The sequence below is a fragment of the Patiria miniata genome, unplaced genomic scaffold (assembly GCF_015706575.1).
Source record: "Patiria miniata isolate m_02_andy unplaced genomic scaffold, ASM1570657v1 HiC_scaffold_5, whole genome shotgun sequence".
Classification (NCBI taxonomy): Eukaryota; Metazoa; Echinodermata; class Asteroidea; order Valvatida; family Asterinidae; genus Patiria; species Patiria miniata.
In genome coordinates, this window is record NW_024037072.1 from 36,431,039 (window position 1) to 36,452,600 (window position 21,562).

At 40.8% G+C, this 21,562-nt stretch overlaps 1 protein-coding gene across 2 annotated transcripts; it reads right to left on the reverse strand.

Moving 5' to 3' along the window:
- Positions 1-6,393: 6,393 nt before the first annotated feature.
- LOC119741765 (glia maturation factor beta-like) lies at positions 6,394-19,743 on the reverse strand. 2 transcript variants are annotated; one of them, XM_038217655.1, is made up of 6 exons: positions 13,695-13,907; positions 11,865-11,961; positions 10,207-10,250; positions 9,346-9,478; positions 8,892-8,965; positions 6,394-6,784 (listed from the first exon to the last, which is right to left on the reverse strand). In XM_038217655.1, exons 1-6 carry the CDS (start codon positions 13,740-13,742, stop codon positions 6,713-6,715), a joined length of 468 nt encoding a protein of 155 aa, XP_038073583.1. In that variant the 5' UTR covers positions 13,743-13,907; the 3' UTR covers positions 6,394-6,712. The 2 variants fall into 2 exon arrangements, with proteins under 2 accessions (XP_038073583.1, XP_038073582.1); XM_038217654.1 differs by lacking the exon at positions 13,695-13,907 and adding an exon at positions 19,519-19,743 and having other exon boundaries at positions 6,398-6,784.
- Positions 19,744-21,562: the final 1,819 nt, after the last annotated feature.

A 21,562-nucleotide genomic window follows, 5' to 3' on the forward strand; every position in this document is an offset into this window, starting at 1 on the left:
CACAACTCAATCGTTTGCCGCAACACACGATCAAGGTGTGCAATAACACCAGGGGTGATCCTGCATTCCTTCAGCTTCCGGCCGCCGCACGCGCCTTCTGCCACCATCTCCAGCGCTGTATCAACATTCTGAAAGTGACTATTTTTTCATATGGCATTTAAATCTTACTCTCTTGCACAAAGCTGATGATAAACTCGCTCCAGAAAACTTGCCATGCTTGGTTCACGTGATCTGAAATTTTGGTTTAATTCCATTGGTAAACAACAGAGTTATTTGGGATCAAAATGTGAACATGTTTTTTAGACACGTAGTAGAAGTTACAAGATACGGATGTTGAAATGAACAGTGGCATATTTGGTTGGGTTTTTTTTTGGGGGGGGGCATGGACATGGTGCGATACCCCCTATTGTCCAATGATGTCCCACTTTTTGATTTCTCAACGGCCAGCTGATGACCTGAACAAATTTCCCGGCTTCCTTCCAGCACAGAGAGTCTCCTTGCCCCCCCCCCACCCCCAAAGCAAAATCCTACAAACGCCACTGCTTGTGTGAATATATGTTTACACACTTGAATATCCACTGTCCACTGCAGTTATAAAGCTACACGTGTAAAAAAACCCAAAAAAACAAAGATGTGCTATTAAAGAATTGCTATTAAAGAATTCTAATTATGAATTGACAAAATAAATCATACAGCTGAATTCACTGATTCGTGTTTGTTATTCTGTGTACCAGTATGCAATATTCACATCCAAACAAGACAAAAAACAATGACAACTGTGCTCCTGTTGTTTCCTTCTATAAAATTTAATTCTTTTCAGTCATGTTAATGAAATTCCACATACCTCATTTAAAAACACGAGTACACTGTTGTCTGTTGTACATGTTATCCTTCTGGAATTTGTTCCTATACAGTCTGGAAGTCTTATAAGTATTCAATAGAGCACATCACATAATAGAACAAATAATACAATTTACAATTTTATCTTAGGCCCACTACTTTCTAGTCAGTGCATCTCATTTTTGACTGCATTTTATTCCCCCCCCCCCAACTATGATAACAGATTGTTCAACCACGGCAAATACTGATAGATCAACTGGAATCATACTTTGTTTTGTTCCATTCTCCACACTTTTTGTATTTAACAAATCTGGTACGCTAGAGAATGAGATATCGCCCCTTTTGATATGTGCATTCCAGAATATGTTTATTATAGAAAAGACGTCATTGCACCGATTTCTAGCTAGATCAACGTTAGGGCTGTCTATGTTGAATAAGTTAGTATTTTATTACTCCAAACTTTGTGTGACCGAATATTGGGATATTCAAAACTGCCAGCTGTGTGCATTGATCAATGAGATCTATATAGTTATTTTTTGTTTTTGAATATTCAAAGCAGCAAAAGGCTATTCTAATATTTGGTTGATTCTTGAATATTCAAATATTCGGCATATTTGGCCGGGACAGCCCTAATCAATGTACCAGAAACAAGAACTCCAGTTTTGGGGCCTTAAGTGACAAAATAAAGTCATTAAAATGCAGAAAGTTCACTTAGTCAACTCTAAGAAGACTCCATATCAAATTGTCAAAAAGCCAGGAAAATTTGCCATCTTTCAAACGACAGGATCAAATGTATTTGTCGTATAATAATAGCCCTATTCTTCAGAGGCAAGATATTTTCCCCCCAGAAAACATCTTTTCACAAAAATTACAGAAAAGCTGCCAAATGTGAAGGCACATTTGTGAGAAACATTACAAGTGTATTTTCTACATGTGCGATTTCAGCTACTGCCATTTGGTTGGTTGTCTAAGGATCTGACGTTTGCGTGTGCAGAACCACACTACGAATGTCTGATATATCTGTGCATGTAAATTGGATGCGACCCCGCGCACCAGCCAATCCGAGCCTCCCTTAGAAGTTGTGACGTCAGTTGGTCAGAAATTCAGCCAAAGCTGTTGACTGGTCAGTATGCTGCCATGTGTTTGTAATACAACAACAGGTTACCGAAGACCCGATGGTAGGCGCCCTCTGAATGGTCAGAATCTGGAGGCCAAGATGCAGTTAACGTTTGCTACATGTGCAAGCGTCTATTCCATACAGTGAAATCTTGATATCTCGATTTATAAGTCAAACTCCGATAACTCAAAACAACTGTTAAGTCAAACAAAGAATCTATTGCCTTCAGTAATGTAACAATGACATACAACCCTACTTAACTCAAAACTCTTCTTAAGTCAAATTTTGAACCTGTTCCCTTGAGGTTTGACTTATCGAGATTTCACTGTATACTATTTGGTTTTGTGTGAAACACCTTACAACTGTGCTCTGTTAAACTCCCCTGCAGTATTATGCAAGTAGGTTTCCCAAATGCACGCATGCATGCAACCAAGAAATAGAGCAAGCTTGTCATTGGCATAACATTTTCTGCTATAGAGGGTGTTTAAAAAAAAAAAGGAAACCCAACTTCAAAGAATGAGTATGGACAGACGATATGTTTACTGACTATAAAACTGGTATCATCTGAAAGCGTAATCTCTATGCTTTTCAATGATACCGTGTTTAGGTTTTCTGAGTCATGCATCACTGAGCATCATTGTCTTGAAAACTGGATGCAAAAATGCAGTTGGTTCACTTTCATAAAAAAAAAACACACTGGACACGGTGTGCCTATTGTTACGGAAATGTCTGTGAAATAGCTTGAATGCTAATCCTTGGGAAAATGGCACATTGTTTTGAACGTGGCTTGGTCAAAACTAGAAATTCATGACCGTAACAATAAAATCAGTTTTGAAACCAACCTGACTTGTGTTTTGGTTTCTTTTTATGCACTCGTGTATTCTTCTTGAATACCAATTCTCATGCAAACCATGCCTATTGTGTTTGACATGAAAGTGAACCAACTGCAATTTTGCATCAAAATCTCATGACAATGGTGCTCAGTGATGCAGGACCCTGGAAATGTAAACAAGGTATCATTGAAAAGCATAGAGATTACACTTTCAGATGATACCAGTTTTATAGCCAGTAAACATTTAGTCTGTCCATACTGGTTCTTCAAAGTTGGGTTTCCTTTTTATTGAAACACCCTGTACAATCATGGATACTTCGCTTCATACATGTATGGTAAGCAGTGTCATGATTCTGGATCGTAGACAAAGTTTCGTGACGTCAAATTTTGATCGGCATTAAGCAAATGCTTGCACACAAAAGTCTAATCACTGCACTGTTCTTCAGTCTTTTGTTACAATTACAGATGTACAATCTGTGCTCTTCAACATGTGTCTCCTGAAAGCACATCTCCAATCTAAGAATGGTTTATTGCCATGTTAGGAATACGTAAAGTACAGTGCAACGCCACTATAACAAACATCGCAGGATCCACAGAAATTGTTCATAATAGCGATCGGTGTAGCGATTTTAAGCTACCGGTGCTCCGGTACTCACTTTTCAATGAATAGTGCCATGAACTTCACCCTGCACACCAGCCCTGGTATACCGTAGTTTGAACAAAAGCCGACTATTGAATGAATTATGTAAAAAAAAAATTAGCTTACTACCTACAGCAATGGGTGGCTTTTGCTTTTCTATTTCTTTGGGGAAATAATAGCCACTTGTTGCTCTGCCGTTAATATTTTTAACAAGGTTTGTACACAAAATTTGGAAGCCAAGGACGATGTTCGGTGTAGCTGAATGTTCGGTATAGCGGTGTTCAGTATAGCGACGTTCCACTGTAATGTAAACTTCCATATTGGTTTCCAGGGTTACTTTTCTGTAACCAATAGAGTACAGATAGCCTAATCTTATAATAATAATAATAATAATAATAATAATAATAATCGGCATTTAAGAACACTCTTATTAGTCATGTTAGTAAACTAAATCACAGCGCTTACAGTATTATTATTACCCCTGATCATTGGGCCAATTAAACATTCCAAATACCATCTCAGCTCCCTGGGGAGTATACAGCTCGATGCAGCCTGTTAGGCGCAAGGAAGCTAATTCAATCACAATAACCATCTCTGCCCTCACAGGTACCCATTTACTTCTGGGTGGAGAGAAGCAATGAGTGACAAAGTGCCTTGCTCAAGGGCACACGCACCATGACCCCGCCAGGACTCGAACCCACAACCCGCAGCTTTACCCACAGACCACGAATCCAGTGCCCTTAACCACGAGGCCACAGCACACCATATAATCTTTTAAGAGTAAATAATCTTATAATACGTATACATAATACATCTTTAAAAACTTTACGATATTATGAAATGGATACATTCAAACAATTAATAAACCATTAACCTGATAATACAAATTATGAACCTCATTTGGACATAAAATCGCTTGAAGTCGCCCAGGTATCTTTGCACTTTCATAAATGAACAGATACATGTATGATTTGCATGTATCTTTGCATGTAGCGTCCATTTTATGTCAAGTTTTAGGGACGGTATGGTCATAACTAGTTCAAACTGATTCAAAGCCTTTTAAAGGGAAAATACAACATTTGCAAACATCGAAAAATAAAACTACCAAGTTAGTTGTTACGAAATACCTTACTAGGATGTTGGTAAATGACATGCTTAAGCATCCTGTAAAATTATGGCACCTGGTGTGAAGCCATTTTCAAGAAAATGGTATATATTTGTCTACATTTCCAACGCTGGTCGGCCGACCACCGTTGGAAAAACCTAACTATTTTTCAATTACTGCACCAAATTTACCATTTTTTTTAAGTCTAAATTTTGTTTTGCTAGCTATTGGTTCCATGCTCATGAACGGGTGCAGGCCAGCTAGACTGGTTCCCTTACCTTACAATTTTCTGGTATGTTTGATCCATTTCATCTTTAGTGGAGTCAGGGAACCAGACTACTTGAATATTTTTGTTTTTCTTGGTTTTTCCAGCATTTTCGAACACAAAACTTCAAACATGTCAGTGTAAGAATATTTGATCTATTATACTAACCCCCCAAATAGTTCATTTCTGAAAATTACAGCAAAAGCCAATGATGTACATTCCCTTTAAGGGACTCAATGAAAACCATTAACCCCCACCCCCTTTCATGCCTTGATGACCCGAGAGCAAGTTGGACTGAATTGGTTGCCTACTGGTAGATGGATGACGTATGTCGTGCTTGTGTCGTAATGTTAACCCTATAACTCCCCAGCGTCTTTTACTAGGAAATGGACCAAGTCCATCAAAATCCATCAATCACTGTGTGTCCAAAACAAAACTGTACATGACATAACATGCATAATGGAATCCACCACTGACGCACTGGTTGACATTCATGGACTTGCTAAACATGGCTTTTATCACAATAGCAGTACTGGAAGCTAGGCAAAATCAATCGGATTCCCCCCTAACACTGCTTCAGGTCAGAATTAGGCCCAAGTCCATCATACTCCATCAATATTTAGTCACGCCAGGCCTTCTGGACCAAGTCCACCCAAATCCACCAAAATGGGGTGATGGATTTTGATGGAGTTGGGGTGGTTAGGGTTGAAGGATCACAAAAGTTCTTGGTCCTTCCTGACTGCTATACATGTGCACTGTGGTGTGTACGGATATTGGTAACCAATCAATCAACCTTGGTAGGCTAGTCCCTAATAGTCTACTACACAAGTCCACTTTTGATTGGGGTCTACCCGATGTTCCCAAATACCGATGTTCCCCAAAATTCTTAGGGTTAGGGATGGGGAACATCGGTACTGGGGATCATAGGTATTGGGGAACATAGGTATGCACCCCTTTTGATTAAGTAATGGTACTAAAATAAAGAATGAAAGAAGTCAAATCCTACCACGTTTGTTGATGGTGTAAGTCGAGCATATTCTTTTGTTCCTCTACCCTATTCCTTTGTTTGTAATTTTTAGCAACAGCTCTCATTCATTTTGTACACGTTTTCTCATCGAGGTGGTCCTCGATGTGTGTCCTCGATTTACAGTCACCATAAACAAACCCATGAATCTTTGTTGCGTAGTTTGGGGACCACACACGGTAAGCAATAGTTATTGTGGGGACCAAAGTTGCTGCGGGGAGACGGAATCGAAAGTCCCCCAACTCCGTCCATTTCTACCCTGCGAGAAAAGTTCCCCCACTACGTGGTCCCTGAGCCAACCCCTTACAAACCAAAGTATAGTCATGCACGCAGATCTGTGCCTTAATTATACTGAAGAAATTTTACTAAGCAAAACAATAGATCTTTTGCATTACAGCCATCTTTGAGGTGTGGCAATTTTGTTGCACAGGGATACGCATTGATATCTTCAAGTAAACTTGTATCCTCGATTCTTATTGGTTGATCCATGGCAACAACAGTGTGATATTTTTATACTGTATTGCACGGTCCATATCGCACCCTGCGTATTGCGCTATTCCAAGATGCGAGCGACATTCCAGCTGCATGCGCTAATAAATTGCTGAAATGTTCCTGTAAAGCGTGCTCGTTCCAACTGTACTGCGCGTCAAGTTTGCTTGAAGATAAACTCATTATCACGCTCCCGCTCATGGAACACGGAAAATGTAGTGCATCTGTGTTCACATACCACTCCGACGAAACAGACGCACTACATTATTCCGTGTTCCACTCGCGCTCGCGGGATAACTTGTAGTATACCTCTTGTTCACCTTCTAATAAGCCAGTTCAGTATTCAGGGGTTGCTTCTGTGTGATGACAATCTGATATGGACTTGATGATGAGGATTGCACTAATGGTAGAATGAAAGCTTTTCCTGAATGTACTCCTCCGTCAACTCTTCTACATTCCGAATCTCATTAACCTGTTAAGAAAAATTGTGCATGTATTGTTTATGATAGACCTTTGGCAGGGTCGCCATCTTAAAATCAAAGCGAGGCATATAACGCCAACAAACATGGCGGCGTAAATAGTGTGTGCGGTGAACAACTCGTCGGGTTCCTGGAAGAAGGGTGTGAGGGCGATAAATGGGTCAAAATGTCAACTTCGGATTTTTCGGGTAATTGATAGAGCTTGGAAATATCTTTCATTTGATAAACATATTGTCTCAATCGGCTACGTCATTCTGACGTAATTAACTGTAAACAAAGGACGGAAGAAGGTTTTTCATTAGTTGTGCTCGACAAAAGGTCGTAAGGATGTTATTCTAATTTAACAAACAATGTTCGAAGCGCCCTAACGTCCCACTCAAGTGGGTACGCAAATTTGTTCCAGGCAAAAGGACATAAGGATTTAACATGCCACTTAAGCGTACGTTTAAGGCTTGGGAAGTTCCCGGTAAAAGGTCGTTAGCATAAAAATTGAAATAACTTCAAAATTAAGAAATATTTTGACATAAAAATGCACCATATTATTTAAACATTAACGAATGTCATCAGTAAACATTTCAACCTTATGTGATTTTGAATCTAGAAATGGCAGCACAAAACCTTTCAGCTTGATTATCTCCAAAGGTGCTTTTTGCCTGCCTGGGCTGCTTACGTCCTTTTTCTTGTTACAGGGCCTTTGAGACACCCATCTCTTCTACTAATAGACAGGTGTCTAAAAGGCCTGTATCACTTTGCACGTAAATGAGCTGGGGTACGGTACAGTGCAGGACCGTTGAGAAATTTCTTCATGTAAGAGAAATTTTCAAAATTTCGTTTTGGGCTCCAGTTCCTCTTTTTTTTTGGGGGGGGGGGAATGAAGGGTCCTGTGCGAATGGCACAGCTAGATAGCCTGATAATGTAAGTGCTTCCAACCAAATAAATGCAATTTCAGCTCAAAAAAACGCCACGGATGGAATAGTGGAAATAGCAAGTCTGTACGGTTGATGGTGGTGCTGCAGCGTTAAAGAGGTTGTGGAATGCTCGAAGACATTTCCGTCATTTTGGGGGTACATGTATATGTAGCCTATGGTGTGATGAAATAAAAAGGACTATTGTTTCTGTCATGAAATGAGTACAAAGGGTACTTTTGAGAGCTATTTTTCAGGTCCTGTTTCGACCCGAACGTGCAATTTGTTTAAAGTCGTCGTTGCGGGCAGCAAACAAAACACAGTAAATCGTGACGTAATAAACAGGACTCGTTTATGCTACTCTGCATCGGGAGTCCTGTTTATTACGTCACGAATTACTGTGTTTTGTTTGCTGCCCGCAACGACGACTTTTACACAAATTGCACGTTCGGGTCGAAACAGGCATGACAGGACTTGAAAAACAGCTCTCAAAAGTACCTTTTGTACTCATTTTATGACAGAAACAATAGTCGTTTTTATTTCATCACACCTTAGGCTACATATACCCGAAAAATGACGGAAATGTCTTCGAGCATTCCACAACCTCTTTAACAACCAATGTAATATTTGTTTTTATCAAGTAATGAAACCATCTATTATTATTCAAATTATTGAAAATGGTGCATGAACAACATGAAATCCTGAATTGCGGGAACCTAGATCCACATGTAGTGTGCATACACGGTGTATTTGTGTCTGTACGTCTAGAGCCCGCAATTCAATGGCCCCTATCGACTGCACAGTGCTCGAACAAAGCGCGGGTTATCTAATTTCACGTGCCCCATGCATACGACCACGGTGCGATTGATATTCCTTGCCGTTCGTTTTGGGCAGTGTCACATTGTCAGGCAGCAATTTCCACGCAACTCGCATACTCTTTAAATTTGCGACTCTTCAAATCGCATCATTTTTCATAAACCGTTGTCAGTGTTGGACAATTTACAGTCTTTGGTGGCAAACAGGGTATCAACATGTAGCTAACATCATTCCCCGTAGGTCTATAGATATAAATGACGTTATCATAAGACAATCAGATTCAAAATTGTGACCCCACCAATGAGTGTGGACTTTCTTTTTTTTTCTTTTCTTTTTTTTGCGGTGTTTATGATGAATATGGTCCCACACGATGATGTACCTTTGTAAGGCCAGACGCCTTGACAAAATTTAGTTTGCATCCAGCGTACATCATCTGCTGCTCTGGTTTACATCCTGGAAAGAGAGAAAAAATAAATTCACGGTGTTAATGTTGTTGAAATATCAATTAAAAAAATAGACAAAGAAATTTCCACCTGTGACCTCCTGCACACCATAAGGGCACTCTGCCTATTGAATTCTCCAACCCTTGATGGCAATCTTCCAGTTATTCAATATCTTTGGTCATTGGGCACTCGGTAGAATCCATATACTCTGACGTTGCTTTCATGTAAACCTGATCTACTTTCTCTCTGTGGTTTATGAGGATTTGTAACATAATATAACTTTTGATGAGGATTTGGTTTTCAGGAATTACAGGGATCCGTCATTCACAACGAAAACAATTGGTGCTGGATTACAAAAAAGAAAAGAAAAAAAAAAGGCGAATGCAGTACCTGATGGAGACAAAAAGATGAAGAGGAGTGGGTAGGAGGTTCGTCCATCGTCGTGCTTATAACAATAGCTGAGGACGACGTAGCGCGGCTGGCTGGTGGGTAATTCTGCCTGTAACTCATCAACTGACATGTCCTGATAATATTGTGGGAAATTGAATTAAGGAACATTGAGATAAATAAGGGAAAAACAGGTGCTTGGGAGGTGTTAAACACTATGTTTAAGACTGGTTGGAGCCCAGATGCTGCTAATTACCTGACCTTTTCGGTAAAAAAAAACAAAGCTTTTCAGTCCAAAAGTCCAAAAGTCCAAAAGTAAAAATTTCAAACGATTTTGTTCAACAAGTTTACTTCATGTTTTCGAAACACCCCTGGAGTGTCCAGCTCACGAGTAAGACATAAACAACTCTTTTTATGGAGAGCACGCACTGCGCGTTGACTCGCAGATGCAGCTGTGGTGAGTGCGTTGTGAATTTAGGACTATGAAATACTGACTCACTGGTAGTATTGCGCATGCCTACGTGAGGATTGTGAACATTCGACTAATAAAACGGTAAAAGGCACTGGAGTTCAAAGGAGTCCAAATTTCATGTAACACTGCAAAAGTGTTTAAGACCAGCCAGCCATGTCTTTATCATCCGTTTAAAACCGACAGAGATGCCACCAATATACCAATAAAAAGCTTGTAACACTACTAAAAACCTGAAACTACCCTACCCCCTTTCAAAAAGATAGCATTTAATAAAGCTTTGTTCTGGGTTTTTTTTGGAAGATGGAGAAGTTTACACATTTAGATGTGGCCATAATTCTTTTCAGTCTGACTTTTAATTTGTTTTCAATCATTCAAAAATATTAAAGGCTTACTTCAAGTTCATCCTCCAGGACTATCACCTCGTCTTTGATTTTAACTGAAACAAAATCAAAGGTAAAAAAAAAGTTATTTAATTTGCAAAATTGATATATATGGCATTTTAATCTGCCCTAGTCCAATCATAGCAGATTTGTTGAAATCATTTAATTGTGATCAAATTTGGAAGATGCCGGACACTGATATAGCCAAACCAAAAAAGATGTTTAGCGTCCCCGCCCGCTTCCTTTTTGGAGGCCCCTCCTTTTTTTTCCCTTTTTTTTTAAATCACGAGAAAATGATACATTTGAAAAGTGACATCATTCTGGCCTCTTTGTCTGTTGCATCTAGCCCATATAAAGCTGGTATAACGTATGTCATTCCTCAGTCTAAGTGGCGGCCATTTAATAAAAAACAGCTGGCAGCCATCTTGAAAAATAGCCCGGTCGGGTGGCCATTTTGGAAGGAAAAATAAAAGGGCCTCCTCTTTGCTTTTTTTTTCAAAAAGGCAGGACGTTAAACATTTTTAAATTTTTATTTGGCCTTATATGTGCACATGAGGGTGCCAGGGGTTTGTGAACAAACTACTGTTTATGTTCATAGGGTGAGATGGCCTAGCAGTTAAGAACACTGGACTCATGCTCTAGTGTTTCAGAGGCAACAGTGGCGTGGGTTCGAGCCCAGGCCCAGACACTTGTGCCCTTGAGCAAGGCACTTGACCATTATTGCTTCGTCCTTCGGATGGGACGTAAAGCTGTAGGTCCCGTGTGTTGTATAAATGCACATAAAAGAACCTAGCAAACACTTATCGCTAAGAGAAGGGGTTCGCCCCGGTGCTTCTGGCAGTTATCCTCATACATACACCATGAGGCTGTACGCGATAGCCACACCAGGCATTTGTACAGAAGCTAACAGATACAGATCTACTGTTTATATAAGCACAGATGTGCAGTTGATCTAGTTTCTACAGGCTTTATTCACGAGTCAACCATATCAAATTGAAAGCAAGGTATGATCTTCATTTTTGGAAAATGTGCGAATAGAAATGAAAGCAATGACATCAAGTCAATTACAAATTTGCACCAGTCTGCTCCAATTTAAAAATTGTGATTAAACCTACCCTAATGTTTTAAGCCACATTTTAAGAAAAATTAAAGTGAGGCTTGGAATGCATCAGTCTAGCACCGTCCCAATCAACGGCATGCAACCTGGAATTCCCCCCCCCCCCCTCCCCAAGATTCCCCAAGATGGCGGATTTTCCAAGATAGCTTCTGATTTCTTGACTCTTTGCCGATACAAAATTGGGTGCAAATCAGCCGTGACCCTTTCTACATAGCGCGCGACTCTTTTGTTGGAAACTATAAAAAGACAATGTATATAAATTTACAAAATAATGGTAAAACGTATTGCCAAAAAAAAAGGGGGTTGGGAAAAAAAGAAGTGGGCGGGGTGAAAAGCTGTTTTACTTGGCCTTTTATCCAGATTTGAGGTTGAGGGGGGAAAGGGATAAAATAGAAGCATGTTCTGAAAATGCCCTTGACATTTACTTCAGCTTTTGCTTTTTTTTCTAACAAGGGGAGGGGCGGTGTAAAAAAGGTAAAGAAAAATGTTGCCAGGGTATTAACCCCAACTTTGCAAGAACTATTTACTCATAAATATTAAAAGTACGACTTACAAATCAATGCAAAATTTGTCTTTTCCTTTCTGAGTCGGATCTTCTCCAACTTGTCTGCGACGCCTTCACCCAGGTCACACACTTTTATATTTTGCGCCTGCAGTTTGATCACAAACAAAACAAGAAAAGCACATTAATGCCCCGCAACAGTGGCGTAGCAAGGTCATTTTAATTTGGGGGGTAAACATTTCTTGAAAGGAGGACGCAGCTACAATGCGGTCGAGCCGCAAGCAAGTAAAGGCATCTTTGGCAGCCAGCCACACGACCCATATATGACCACGGAACACAGATTGAAAGTGTTGATTTTTTCGGAGGGAGGAAAACAGGTGAGTCCGGAGAAAAACCCTCGTGGCACAGGAGCGAATCAACGAACAACTCTGCTCACATGATCCCTGCCGGGATCGAACCAGGGCCACAGTGGTGAGAGGGGCAGGCGAGCGCTTTCCGCACTAGCCAGCCATGCCACCCTGTGTAGTCGTGGCCCAAGACGTCAGTGATCAATATAAAGCGATGGTTACCTTGTTGTGGAGCACCCCTACACAATTGTTTTTTTACCAACTCACACAAACCTTTATGGAAATTTGCAGCAAAGGGGGCGCGGCCTTTTTGGAAATAAGTCCATGGGTGTCAATATTATTGCTGTATCTTCGAACTAAGCGTCGGCATCCCATTTTATACGGTAGTCGTGTGCTCGCGCAGGGGTATCACTGAACTGCATAATTAGCGATGTTTGATCAATGCACGTAGCGCGTATGCTAACAACCATCATGCGAATGCATGTGTGCGATTGACTATAAACCATTTCGTGATTGCCGATTGGTTCCCTAGGATAGGAAAGCCTTGGGAGAAAATGTATTAATTGTTAAATGGCTACTACAGATTCCCCATCACGCCGTTAGATATGCATGATCCACTATCAATCAGTAGCATCTTGACTTTGGCCAAAACTAGAGTAATAATGGCAGTAGGCCTGGAAAAAATGTTGCAACTTGACACCACTTGCGCGATTGTGTACAAAGTCTATGGAGAGTCAAGAACATTTTCTAAGTATTTCCTAACAAAATTGGAAACGTTTCTCAGTCCCAGATTCATGTCTTTCTCTAATAGCCTATTTAATATCATTTTCTTGCAATGAATGACCTTCATTGGGATGATATACATGTATGAAGAAAAAAGTGGCGTCGGGGGAGGGGAGGGGGGGGGCAATGCACCTATGCATCTCATGCACCTATCGCACATCGCACTTACACAAGGGTAAAGAGTTTAACCCTATTAAGATTGTTCATTTGAATGCCTTTAGCATTAAGAACAAATATGTGGAACTTAAGGACTACTTGTATGAGAATAATGTGGATATTTGCGCCATCACAGAGACGTGGCTTGACAATATGGTTAGTACTAGTAGCAATGAATTTTGTCCTGATGATTATATTTGTTTTCTAAAGGATCAAGATTTGAAATTTTATGAGGAAGGTATCTACTCATTAACAGACCGTGGTGGATCTTTGCTGTTAGTTAAGAGAAATCTCAACCCGATACTGCATATCAAAGGAGACGTGGATGCGGAAGTAGTGTGATGCAAAATTTATCCAAATCCCAAAGTTGAAGTCTTGTGTGGAGTTGTTTACAGACCTGAGAGAGGAGGCGAACTGAACTTGGACAAAATATGAGTCCATTAGTTCCATAGACACTGATAATGTGATCCTTCTTGGAGACTTCAACTTCAGGGAGATAGATTGGGACACTAATGAAGGCCATTCTGCTTATCAAAGAAGTTTATGTCATGCATCTAGAAGAAAATATGCTTTTTCAACTAGTCAAAGAGCCTACCAGAGGACAGAATATACTCGATTTGCTGCTGACAGGTAATCCCGACATTGTTCAGTCTGTTACTGTCAAGGAGAAACTCGGCAGAAGTGATCATCACAGTGTGATGGCAGAACTACGTACTCCTGTTCCTCGTATTGCAGTTGCCGAGCGGAAGATCTACTTGTACTCCAAGGGAGACTATGAATCCTTCTCCGAGGCAGTCAAAGCAACCGACTGGAATATGGAATTTTCAAGAAAAAATGTTGAAGACAGTTGGGCTATTATGAAAGCAAAATATAACACGTGGGTTGATGAGTTCGTGCCGACAAAAACTGTTAAGTCTGGTCAACGTCATAAGCCGCCATGGAACAATTATAATTCTGTCAAGAAGGCCAAGCGTAACAAGAGAGCCGCTAAAGTGAAAGCTAGGACATCTGACCTCAATGTACATCATCTTCAGTTTGACCAAGCAAAGAAAGATGTGGAAAAGGCCCTGTATAAAGCCAAGCTAGACTACGAATCTGCACTTGTAAGCCAGATCAAAACTGAGCCTAAGAAATTTTACAATTATGCTCGGCACTTTACCAGGTCATCCTCAACTGTTGAAGTCTTGGAGCAGGAGGGTAGAAAAGTAACGGAAGATAGTGAAAAGCAGAGATCCTAAATGAGTTTTTCGCAAGTGTGCTGATAGTTGAACCAGACGATGATCACTTAAATTTTCCCTACTGCCAACTTGTATGATATTATTGTTACTCCTTCGGAGGACACAGTGAGAGCCAAGCTACAGAAGCTACATCTTAACAAGGCTTGTGGTCCAGATGGCTTGCACGTAAACGCTATGAAGAATGTTCCCGATTTTGACATTCCATTCAGCATGATCTTCACCAAATCTTTACTGACTGGAGAGGTTCCACAGGACTGGAGAGACGCCAATATTACGCCGTTGTTCAAAAAAGGTTCCCGATTAATTCCAAACAATTATAGACCTGTGTCGCTTACTAGTCAGGTGGTGAAGCTTCTTGAGAAGATTATTTATGACCAGCTCATGGAATTTATCGTCAATAACGGCCTCATATCATGTGAGCAGCATGGGTTCCAAAAGAAGTGCTCCTGTGTTACACAACTCTTGGAATGTCTCTTCGATTGGACCTCCGCCTCCCCCTCGAATATGCATCATCTGCCTGGAGCCCACTTACCAAAGATAATATTAACTTGATAGAAAAGGTGCAGAAGAGGTGCCTACGCCTGTGCAAACATGATATTGACATGGAGTCGTGGCAGGAGAGGAGGCTGAAAACAGACTTGGTTGAAACATATAAGTTTATAAACGGCTTATACAAATCTCCAGCGGAAAATTTTTTCACCCTCCCCCACAAAGATTTAATAAGAGGACACTCCAAAAAGTTATTTGTCAGGCATACAAGAACCAAGGTAGCAGGCCACTTCTTCTCTAATCATGCTAATAGAGTGGTGAGACACTGGAACGAATTGCCAGAATCACTAATTTCTGCACCAACTGTGGCTATTTTCAAGAATCAACTGAGAGTCCTGCCCATTGGCGAAGAGGACTAATCAACCATTGAACCAAGTATACCCCAAGTAAGTATACCAAGTAAAACATTACGGGTCCATTAACTTATTGCCAAAAACCCCACGCCATAATTTTTGGGACCCACTTTTTTAATTGGGGAACCTAATCTTAACCTTGTCGGCTTGACGGAAGGCTGGAGGACACTTGGATTTTCTTTGGTCTCTCACAAAGCACCAAAAAATTCGCTTGTTGTCCGCAGTTGCAAATAGACCATCAACATAGTTAGTGTAGGCTAATTTAGTCGAATTCTTCACCTGATTCCGGGCGTTCTTGTAATCGAGCCATGCGGAACTGGATTTGGAGTATTTCGCTTTATTGAATAGCTTATGCTTTAGGTGAATAAGTTTGTTAAGATCTTGTGATATCCAAGGTGAGATTTTACTACGACGACACTGCTTACGGGGTATGCTGTCATGGATTGCTGCTTCGAAGATGTCCATGAAGCTTTCCCATGATGCATCGGGATTGTCATCATCCATAAAAGCTGACCATGGAGCCAGATGTAGGAGAGTCTCCAGGTGCGCCATGTCACCTTTTCTGTACTGCAGAAACGAGCGGATAACTGCAGGTTGTGGAGGAGCTTTGATGGCACTAAATAAGAAGGACACTGCGTGATGATCACTACAGACTGGGTTTGCAGCGGACTCCACCGCAGAAAACTTCTCGGGTCGATTGGTGAAGATGAGATCAATAGTAGTTCCTGTAGAGGTGGAGTTGCTTGAGGGTCGGGTCACATCTTCCACTACCTGAGTGAGGCCAATGGAGTCAGTGACATCCCGCAGATTAGCAGTGGAAGTAGTATCAACTTGCCAGTTGATATTGAAGTCACCTAGCAGGATAATGCCTTCATACTGGGGAAGATCCAACTGGACTGCATCACAAGCATCTTGTAAAGATTGCAAGAATGTTGGGCCAGAGTTAGGAGGTCGGTAAACAACCCCTACAATCCATTTGGAGCACTTGACAGTGATGGAAAACCAGACCAGTTCGATGTCTTTATTGTCAAGGTGCTTGAGCTGCAAAGGGAGTAGCATGTCATTGACGAGTGCCATGATACCACCACCCCGACCGTCACGATCCCGTCGAATAGATGAGTATCCCGTCAAGCAAGAAAGGAAATCGGTGTCATCAGCTGACATCCATGTTTCAGTGATACAGACAATATCTAAGGGGTTGAGTTCCAAATATGATTGTATATCCTGCTGTTTGCTGCGGAGGCTGTGAGCATTGATGAGAATACCGGAGACTGAGTTACTGTGAGTATTCTTGGGAGGTACATGTGGGTCGAGATTAGGGGTAATTCCCAGTGATGCGTCATGGTCCGTTGGGCCACTGTAGATGTCCTGGAATGATGTATCACTACATGACATGAAGGGCAATAGTGGGGTGCAGCCCGGGCAGAACCAGTCAATTGTGCTTGATACGAGTGTCGAGTACTGGGCAATGGACACATCGGGGAGACATTTCTGGTGCCAGTATTTGTTGCAGTCTTCACAGAGGAGGGATCTTTGATTGCATTTTACAGGACGGTTGCATCCACCACAGGGATCCTTGATTGGACCTGGGTTGGGTTCAATGTCTCCAGAGACAGTCAGAGGGAGATTAAATGTTGATGTGGAGTTGGGATAGTAAGCAACTGGGGCTCTACCAAACTTACTGCGTTTTGAAGTGATGATTTTCACTTCAGAGGTCCGCCATCTTGCGGGTATACATAGAAGCTTGGTGTAGCACACTGATGCCAGGGGAGAACAAAGGATGATTGGCGATGTCGAGCGCAATTTGAGTCCCCCACGCAAGTTTAAACTTGCGCGCGCAAGTTTAAACTTGCGAGAGGGACTCCTGAAGCACGCAAATTACACCGCACCATTTTAATTTGCGTGCGCAAGTTTTAACTTGCGCAAAGGCGATCACAACCTTCTTTTGCGGGCGGGATTTTCATTGATGACGAATTTTTTTTTCAAAACACGAGTACATGGAGAAATAATGGAATAAATGAATGAATAAAGAAATAAATAAAAAGGGGAATTCAATTAGCGTCAAAGAAATGAAACATTGAGATTTAGCAGTGCTTATCAGAGAAGTTGTTTAAGGGTACGTGGGGGCGGGGCCAGGGAGGGGACCTGGCAAGCAATCAACTTAAGCACACTAGTGGCGATTGCTTGGAAAGTGTACTGAAGTTGTTCAAAAATGGAGACCAGCTTCAAGTTTTTTGCTTTGTAAACCTAATTAGCATTTTATTTATATTCTTGAATGTAAATAAATCATAATTTCCTAGGTGTAACCAGCTGTTAACGTAAAAAGAATGATTATGATCCCTTCAATTGTTCAAGTTTTGACATTATACTAATCATTTACATTATTTTTAAATGCTTATGTATTCTACAATTAAAAAAGTACTTACTCTTAAAAGATACTAATTAATTTAACAATTAATAAATTGTACGGTACAATAATTCATATTGTTTTTAGAAATACTTGCATAACATTTCGAGCGCTGTGTACACTTCAAAAATGCATAATTTGAAAAAAAATTAATGAATGCATTACTAATTTAATTAATTAATTAAATGTATTACTTTAACAAATATTTTTTATTGCAGGCTCAATAATTCATATTAAAAAATGTTTACAACTTAAAAACGCTATGCATATAAAATGGTAATTATTTTAAAAAGTAAATAAATTTGCAAATGATTTAATTAATGAATTTAATCAAATGTTTCAAAAAAAGGCATTAAGGCATTGTCTCCCGAAGCTCAGTGATGCTATTAAATCGGAGAAAAAATCTGCTTTAAAAATAATGTTACATATCTGCATGAGTATACCCAGGGGCAAAATAGTTTAGCGGCTCTGTTATGCGTGGCCGGGAAAATCTATGCAGTGCGCAAGTTTAAACTTGCGTGCGCAATTTGTAGCAAGGAAATGAATGCCCGCGCAAGTTTAAACTTGCGCGCGCAAGTTTAAACTTGCTCCGGGCTCGAATTTCATGAAAAAAACCACTAGACAACAGGTCTAAATGGAGATTAATAAAAGGTTTCACTTCTGCTTACGCTTTCATTTTTTAATACACTTGTCAGTTGGTTCATCACTTAATTATACTTGGAAAATGGAGTTAATAAACGGCACATAGAAATGATAAAGCAACTGAATGTTTGTTTTCAGATTCATTAAAATTTTATGAAAATTTTCAGCCTGAACTATTTCCATTGTACTACGCAAAAATGGCTACACAAAACTTGCCTTAAGTGTTATCGAAAATATTTGCCGTCAATAATCTTAAAAATAATGGCAAATGCAGGTCAAATATACCTTGTGCACAATGCCAGTCACGATGAGAAACTGGCAATGTCTGAACTTTGCTTGGTACGAGCGTGCGATGATGCATTGTGTGTTGTTGACCGGCAATGGGCCGGCAATAGCTTCATTTTACGGTAGGAGATTTCGGTGAAACACGCTGCATCGTTTCACTTCAAATACCAGTAGTATTTCCTCGAAATAAATTCATGAACAAGGGAAATACATACACAGACAAGAGAGATCAAGTTCTGTGAATATAAGCTTGCAAAGATCGTCTTTGTCATCGATGTTTTCTTGGCATTTTTACGATGTCTATTCCGTCCAGCCTGCATGCAAAACACTGTACTATACTGCAGTGTGCATGCACCGCGCGCGACTTTTGCATTGACTGGTTACCGCATTTCCATCATGCCTTCTTTGGCCCTTAGTGCGCGGCGCAGCGGGAACCAGTCACTGCTGCACTAGCACGTACGGGCCCACGTGCTTATATACATGTACTGTACATCGATGCAGCTCTGTGTACACATACGCATGTCTGCAACTGCCATGACTGCCGCGTTGGCCAAGCAGCTTCGTTGCGTTTCGGCACGGCACAGGGAGTTTTTAGGTCGGTAATTTTAATCAATCAAGTAATGAACTCGGAGCACGCTAATCAGACCTCAACTGCTAGTATACTTGGGCGTCATTTTGCTTAAATAGTGCAAGAAAAAAAACACTAGACAGCCGGACTAGTGCAGTCACACACAGCACTAGACCGACGCTAAAGTTACTAGACACGGTCCAGTGGATATTTCGAGCCCTGGAGGCCGGCCCTCGGGGGACTCACTTTGCGCTCGACAGCTCTACACAGTTGGCACAATGGGTTCGCTCAAGCGTGCACTGAATAGAGCAATTGGCTTGAGTTACTGGCTGAAGATGCTGAAAATCTTGATGAAAATCACTCCAGATTTCACTCACCCTGTCTGGAATTTCTTGATGAAAGTGATCAGTTTGATCAGTGATCAATACTCTGTCATGTGGTATATAATTTAACCATGGAGGTAGTTTCCTACCTCCATGATTTAACTCACTTTGAGAGCTATGGACAGCAAGACTAAGTACAAAAGTGAGAGCACAGCACAAGGCTTGCATGCTAGTCGCCATCCTGTCGCAGAGTGATAACAGTTTCTGGTAACTTGCGCGAAAACACGCTCGGTCATTGGATTAGCGACCGCGCCTTCAAGTAAGTGCGCGTGCGTATGAGGGTGGTTACTAAGCAAATCGCGCGTGCGCACTGCATATTCATGCTGCATAGTCTGGCCCCCGCGGACCAGACGTGATATGAGCATCGAGAATAATTGTCCGGTCTATATCTAGGGAACCAGACTATACACGCTGCACAGACGTACATCATGAATAGACTCGGCGGTGAGAAACTGATGAAAAGAGTCTACAAACACGTACAAAGATGGTAGCGTCGGTATCACACTGGGAGGAAGGTACACTTATCATAATTTATGTTTACGTCACCATTTCGCCACGGAGGTCATTTGGCATCACTGGAAACATGAATGGACCGATCCAGTAAGCACCGCCCCATGGTGTTCTGACCAATCACAGCCGTGGTTTATGTCCGACGTGCGTGCACTAAAGTCCGACATGCGTGCACGCGCGTATGATGCGCGCGGAAGGAACATGCAGCGTGGCATTGGAGAGGAGCACGTGTTAATTTGCCCACGTGCGCACTGGGCGGAGCTTACTGGATCGGCCCATTATGCAGTACGTATGCATATGGATGTCCCGGATGATGTAGTAGATGCATACCATAAATAATGCATACCTTGTTGCGAACACGTGCATCGCATATATACTAGCGCCGCGTCGTGGACTGAGATCAAGCTTTATGTATGGCTCCTGAAAACTGTGCAAAAGCCTTAAGTATAAAACAGTTCTCGTTTCATTTATTTAAATTAAACAGCAGTGCAGGGTGAGTTAAAAAAAAAGAGCTGAACCCAAACCTCCAAAAATATATTTCATATTTAAAAAAAAATATGTAGCACCAAAATAAGTATAATGACTGGAAAACTACTTTCAGAAACTACTTTTAGATAAAAACGGAAATTACTGAAATTGCTCAATCCGTTCAAATAATATCACCATTAAAACGCAATGACCCTAGAAACCTGTTTCGTCAAAAAAAGCAATTGTGCATCATTCTGACTGCTTGGAACAACGAAGAAATTGACACAGAATACTTGTTTCAACAACTGTCAACAACAAGCTCTAGTCATTAGCAATTCGCAAACAATATATGATTGATAAAATCCACTTTTTTTTTTTTAAAGATGGGCCTTCAAAAGAACTTTGTTGAATATTTTTAACTTTTAAACTGAGGTTCAAGTTATTTCTCAGTGGTGATGTTTGACGAAGTTGCAATCAGGTTAGTTGTTCAATTAAGCAGCGGCCGGCCAAGTTAAGATTTTTAGCACTTTTGTTGCAAACGAAAAAGTTGATGAGCATCACTGACATTACTTTACGGCCACGTACAATTCCTTATATGTTTGCATGGACATGGATATAAAAACTGAAAGTTTCTTAAAAAAGGAACGGGAATAATATTGTATCAAGATCCTCTATCTACAAAAATGAATAAACTAGAAAGAAAAAATGCATTGTCGATGTCGTTTTTGTTTTTATGCCGTTCAAATGTAATGTAATTTGATCAGGGCCGGTTACTGTGCTTGCCCGCCGCGTTGTCCTTTTTTGAGTATCCTGAGGCAATCTCGTCAGTGTTTTAATAAACAGATCTATTTAACCATAAATTGATACAGCAACAGATTTGCTTTCTGAAGGCAATGATTTATTTCTTCCTTTCGTTTCATCTTTGCCCGTAGCTGTACTAATAATGTTTGACTCGCCAAACGGGCTAGTTCGACCATGGGGGAATAAACCGCCGCTATCTTGACGGTCAGCTTTGCTATCGTTTGCATACGAGCCAGCGCTTTCATCTGGCGCATGCCTC